Below are 6,000 nucleotides of genomic sequence, written 5' to 3' on the forward strand. Positions count from 1 at the left end.
CCCACACCCATGCTTATGCTATCTGCTGTTCTCTTAGTCTTTCTAGAGATAAGCACTGGGAAGGAAAAAAGTTGAAGGAGTCAATACCACCCCTTGTCTCTCTCCCTCAAGAAAAACATATTAGCTTTCCTGTGTGCTTCTCACTTCTTCTACCTTCTTCCCAAAATGACCCACTAACCAATCCCTGTTATCTCCATCCACAGACTGACTCCCAGAGCTTCTCTCCAAAACATCCAGGTCTGTGAATTATGTGAATTTTTGTGCTTGCAAAGTGCTTACAAATAAGGACACTGAGGTTTAGAGAAGAGGGGAATAACCTGTCCAGTGTCATTCAAATAGTGGCAGAGTAAGGCCTTTCATTGTGCACTGGCATGGATACAGGTTATGGAGTCAAAAGTCCTGGGTTCAGGTCCTAGCTCTGTGATCTCCATCCATGTGGTTCTCTGAGCCTCGGTTTCTTCAGAATGAGTAGGTTGAATTGGGCATTCTCTAAGATCTGTTCCAGCACTAAATTCTATGATCCTATTATCTAATTCTAACAATAAGAAGTCACTGATGGGAAAGGGTAGGGGGGAACCAGACAAAATGGAAGAGTAGAAGGAAACAGAAAAGCCCAACTCCCCCACAACTACCCCAATATCAATCTAAGAAGAATGCCAAACCAAGCAGTGATCCAAAACCAAAGTGGATCATGTTTCTAGCCCAAGATCACACATGTGACCTACAGGCAAGTGACCATGGCAGGAACTGTGAAATAGGGGTGGGCCCAAAGTGTTGTTAGGCCAGCAGCAAGGACATGCCCAGAGCTGATTTCAAACTCAGTCCCCAGTCCAGGCTAGCAGCACAGGGTTTCCCAGAGGAGTCAAGAGCATGAACTCAGCATCCAGAGTTCCTAGTTAAGCTGTCAATGCCAGGTTGCCCAGAGTAGACTGTGGACTCAACCCCAGGCTCAGAACAGGTCTAGGCCAGCAGCCCAGTCCTTTCACAGAGCAGACCATAGACCCAGCCCCAAGGACAGAAGAGTCAGGTCAGCAATATGGTTGCTTTAAACCTATTGAGACTTCCTGCTAAATGACAGGGGCAGGGGTCAGCTACTGTATACTAGAACTATCAGAGGAGCTAATACAGTTTGCAAAACCTATGGACCTTTGTTTTCAGTTTTCAGAAACTGGAACAAGTCTGCAGCTATGGTACCTTAATCCAAACTAGGGTGTGGAACTTGAAAAATTCCAGAAGGGCAGCAATCAAACCATGTCTGTGATGTGACTGCGCAGGCCAGCTGAAAGTTTGTAACTCCCTGGCTCAGGTTGTCCCTGTGATCCTTAAGAAACCCATCAAATACCTAATGTATGTAGCAGCAGGACCTCAAATCATACAGGCCAGGACTACACACCACAGAAGTGCACAGATCCTGGCCCTAACACAAAGTCCCAAGAAGCAAAGCTAGAAGAATGAGAAAAGAGAAAAAGATAAAGAAATGTTATGATGCCAGGGACACTCTGGATTCAAACCCAGAAGAGGAGAAAAACTCCAAAATATGTACAAGCAAAACCTCAAAGAAAAACAGGGCTTGGCCACAATATCAATTAAAATTCCTAGAAGAAATAAAGCAAAAGGTATTTTTTTAAAAAAAAGAATTCAAATTACATTATTAAATAAGAGTGACAGAGGAAAGAATTGGAAAGAAATGAGAGCTTTGGAGGAAAGATTTGGAAAGAGAAGTAACAGCTTAATAGAAGCAGTCCTTCTTAGCCAAGTAACAGGTTCCCTGAATATTGGTGATGAGGGTTTGGGGTGAGAGGTGCTCGACACCCCAAAGTACTGACACGCCGGGTCCTGCCGAAAGAATTCGACTCAAGCTTTCTCAGCCAAGGGAAAAGATAAAGTTTATTAAGAGTTAGCCACACAGGCCTACCCCTTGCGACGCCTGTAAGGAAAGCGGGCCAGACCAATCTGAGCTAGATTGGATCTGATCCCCTTCATGGAGGCAAGATGGAGATTATATACACAAAGGTTGTGGGAGGGATTGAGGGGCTGGGGTGGCCAGAAGAGGGGTCTAGGGAAGGACTTAAGGAGGAGTCTAAGGAGGAGCCTGAAAGGACAGGGATCAGATCAGACTCCCGGGTGGGAATAGCTGAAGGCTATATGACAACCCATAAAGGGCTGGGGTAGCGAGCTAGGGTATAGATATTTTGATCAGGTTTAAGGATGGGAAACAGGATTAAGGGCGGGAGGTCATTGGGAAGACAGGATTAAGGGTAGGAAACAGCTGGACAATAGAGGACTGGGCAAGGTAGGCATTTGGGCTTAATGGTTATAGCCTCAGGCCAAGGCCAGGTAGAGTGGGAAGATTCAAGGAGAGTTCAAGGGTTCAAGGGGTTCCCAGAGACTGTGCCCTCATCATTGGTATGTACCAAACATAAGATAAATGACTATATGAGACAAAAAATATTAAAACAAAGTCACAAGATTAAAAAAATAGAAGAAAATATGAGACCTCATCGAAGGAAGGAAAGAAAGAAGCATTTATTTAGCTCCTACTATATTCCACGTACTGTGCAAAGTGCTCTACAAATATTTTCGCATTTAATCCTCACAACAACCCTGGGAGTAGGTCCCACTTTTACAACTGAGGAAATGAAAAGAGACAGAGGCTAGCTTTTTCGCCCGTCCAGCCATCGTGGTGGAAGCTCGGCTGTCATCTCATCATCATGTCCTCTCATAAAACATTTAGAATCAAGAGGTTCCTGGCCAAGAAACAGAAGCAGAATCGTCCCATCCCTCAATGGATCCGAATGAAAACTGGTAATAAGATCAGGTACAACTCAAAAAGGAGACACTGGAGAAGGACCAAGCTCGGATTATAAAGAATGGCCAGCGCAACGAAAGACGAAACACCAGAACCACCTCCCCCACCCTTACCATGACATCCTTCCATCCATCCATCCATCCATTCATCCATCAATCACTCAGTCACCTCATTGCCCCCAATAAAAAGTAAATACCACTACTGCCCTCCCATTTTGGAAGCTGTCTGCCAAGATGCAGACATCAAAAAAACCCCAACCCTGACAAACTGTTAAATTTGTCTTGCCCTTGAATGTTTTCATGACTTGCACCTGCATCCATGCGTTTGGGTACTGTGTGTTTTGTGATATAGTTTAAATTACTGTTATTTGCATCTCTGTGTAGCATTTGTATGTTTGAGGTTATGCTTAAGAGGCAGAGATCATAATGAAACAAGTTCCTGTCAAGAAGGACCAAGCTCAAGCCCTGCCTTGACCAAGCCTTCACAATAACCTCTCTGTGTTTTGTTTTGTGTTCTAAGGAGTTATAAGAGAGCACCTACCTCACAGGGTTGTTGTGGGGATCTAAGATTTGCACGCCTTCAATGTAAGCCTCCAGTGCTGCTAATCAGGAGCTGTCTCAGCCAGATTATGCCCAGCTGACTGTGCTCATTTATCAAACTCACAGTCAGAGAAGTAACCTGTTGACCCCCTGCTTATTTCATACAATAAGCCGTCTTTGTTCCTTGTTGGGAGGTGGTAATTAAGTGTTGGCAACTTCAAAGTTGTCGGTTATTTGTGTGTATGGGAAAGCACAACCTTTTGTTAGGAACTGATGAGGGCACAGTCTCTGGGAACCCCTTGAACTCTCCTTGAATCTTGCCACTCGACCTGGCCTTGGCCTGAGGCTATAACCATTAAGCCCAAATGCCTACCTTGCCCAGTCCTCTATTGTCCAGCTGTTTCCCACCCTTAATCCTGTTTCCCATCCTTAATCCTGATCAAAATATCTATACCCTAGCTCTGTTACCCCAGCCCTTTATGGTCTGTCATTTTCATATAGCCTTCAGCTATTTCCCCCACCCTGGAGTCTGACCTCATCCTTAAGTCCCTCCCTAGACCCCTCTTCTGGTCACCCCAGACCACCCCTCAATCCCTCCCACAACTTTTGTGTATATAATCTCCATCTTGCCTCCATGAAGGTGGTCAGAACCAATCTAGCTCAGATGGGTCTGGCCCTTTTTCCTTACAGGCGTCGCAAGGGGTGGGATCTCTCAGGGCAGGCTTATTTGGCTAACTCTTAATAAACTTTATCCTTTCCCTTGGCTGAGAAGGCTTGAGTCGAATTCTTTCGGCAGGACCCGGCGTGTCGGTACTTTGGGGTGTTGAGCACCTCTCACCCCAAACCCTCATCAGGAACTAGACCTGGTCCAGGTGAATGGCTTCACAATTTTCTGAAGATGCAATTCTGCTAATAAAGGGCTTCTACAAAAAAAAAAAAAGAGACAGAGGCTAAATGACTTGTCCAGGATCATACAGCTGGTACATATCTCACATTTGAATTCAAGTCTTCCTGGATCCAAGCCTAGTCTCTTGACCTAAAAAACAGATCAAGGAAAGATAATATAAGAATCAATAGACTATCTGAAAGCCATGGCCCAAAAAACCAATCTATATATCATAATTCAGGAAATCATTAAAGAAAACTGCCCAGATATGTTAGAACAGGAGAACAAAGTGAAAATAGTATATACCAATCACCTTCTGAAAGAAACCCCAGAATGAAACTCCCAGGAACATCAAAGCCAAAATTCAGAGTTTCTAGGTTAAAGAAAAAATAACTCAAGCAGCTGGAAAGAAAGAATTCAAGCACTGAGGTACCACACTTAGGATCACGCAAGATTTAGCAGATACCATTTTAAAGAAGTGAAGGACATGGATTATGCTATTCCAAGAGGCAAAAGATTATAGGTTTACAACTCATTAAAATAGAGTATAATCCTGTAGGGAGTAAATGAATTTTTAATAACATAGGAGACTTCCAAACATTCCTGATAAAAAGATCAAGATTTGAAATACAAACACTGCCCTCAAAAGAGATATAAGAAGGTAAATACAAGTGAGGAATGGGAAAAGACTTTTATAAGAGTAAAGCATTTGCTTTCTAATGTAAATGGAATGATACAGTCATAGAGGGAGTCAAATAAGACCAAGGGCATGGGAGTGATTTTTGTTGCTTTGATGATAATAAAGTGTAATATTAATTAAGGTGGGACTTTTTTTTACTGTTTTCTCTTTTAGAATGCTAAAGTAGCGGCCTCAGCTTGTGCTTGCGAAAAGGAGGAGGACATGGCGCTCTTCGAGCAAATGCGTGCCAACGTGGGGAAGCTGCTCAAGGGCATCGACAGGTACAATCCTGAGAACCTAGCCACCCTGGAGCGCTATGTGGAAACCCAGGCCAAGGAGAACGCCTATGACTTGGAAGCCAACTTGGCCGTGCTCAAGCTGTACCAGTTCAACCCAGCCTTCTTCCAGACCACAGTGACAGCCCAGATTCTGCTGAAGGCCCTCACCAATCTCCCCCACACAGACTTCACCCTGTGCAAGTGCATGATTGACCAAACTCGTCAAGAAGAGCAGCCCATCAGGCAGATCCTGTACTTGGGAGACTTGCTAGAGACCTGCCATTTCCAAGCTTTCTGGCATGCCCTAGATGAGAACATGGATCTCCTTCTCCTTAATGGCATCACAGGCTTTGAAGACTCCGTCCGCAAATTCATCTGCCACGTTGTGGGCATCACATATCAACATATTGACCGCTGGCTGCTGGCTGAGATGTTGGGAGATCTGTCAGACAACCAGCTGAAAGTATGGATGAGCAAATATGGCTGGAGCGCCAATGAGGCAGGACAGGTCTTCATTTGCAGCCAAGAAGAAAGTATCAAGCCCAAGAACATTGTGGAAAAGATCGACTTTGAGACATCATGGCCTCCTCCCAGTAACTCCTACCCAATGTTGTTTCCCTTTACATACAGCCAGCTTGTTAAATAAAAGCCCTTTACTTCCTGAAAAAAAAAAAAAAAAGAATGCTAAAGTAGTCAAGTGCCTTTGATTAAACCTTACTAGGTGCAAAGCCCCAGGCCCATACCCTTTTGCTAACTAAGTGTAAAGCTCTAGGCTCCCACCCTTTTGCTGATTATGTGTGAACTCTTTG

The 6,000-nt window shown here is 44.3% G+C and overlaps 2 protein-coding genes across 2 annotated transcripts; both read left to right on the forward strand.

The window, feature by feature from the left end:
• Positions 1–2,664: 2,664 nt before the first annotated feature.
• Positions 2,665–3,611, forward strand: LOC118838446 (60S ribosomal protein L39). The gene has a single exon (XM_036745741.1). It carries the CDS (start codon positions 2,712–2,714, stop codon positions 2,865–2,867), a length of 156 nt encoding a protein of 51 aa, XP_036601636.1. The 5' UTR covers positions 2,665–2,711; the 3' UTR covers positions 2,868–3,611.
• A 1,495-nt stretch (positions 3,612–5,106) lies between these two features.
• Positions 5,107–5,837, forward strand: LOC118836738 (eukaryotic translation initiation factor 3 subunit K-like). The gene has a single exon (XM_036743933.1). It carries the CDS (start codon positions 5,136–5,138, stop codon positions 5,835–5,837), a length of 702 nt encoding a protein of 233 aa, XP_036599828.1. The 5' UTR covers positions 5,107–5,135.
• Positions 5,838–6,000: the final 163 nt, after the last annotated feature.

Source organism: Trichosurus vulpecula, chromosome 2 (genome assembly GCF_011100635.1).
Source record: "Trichosurus vulpecula isolate mTriVul1 chromosome 2, mTriVul1.pri, whole genome shotgun sequence".
Lineage (NCBI taxonomy): Eukaryota > Metazoa > Chordata > Mammalia > Diprotodontia > Phalangeridae > Trichosurus > Trichosurus vulpecula.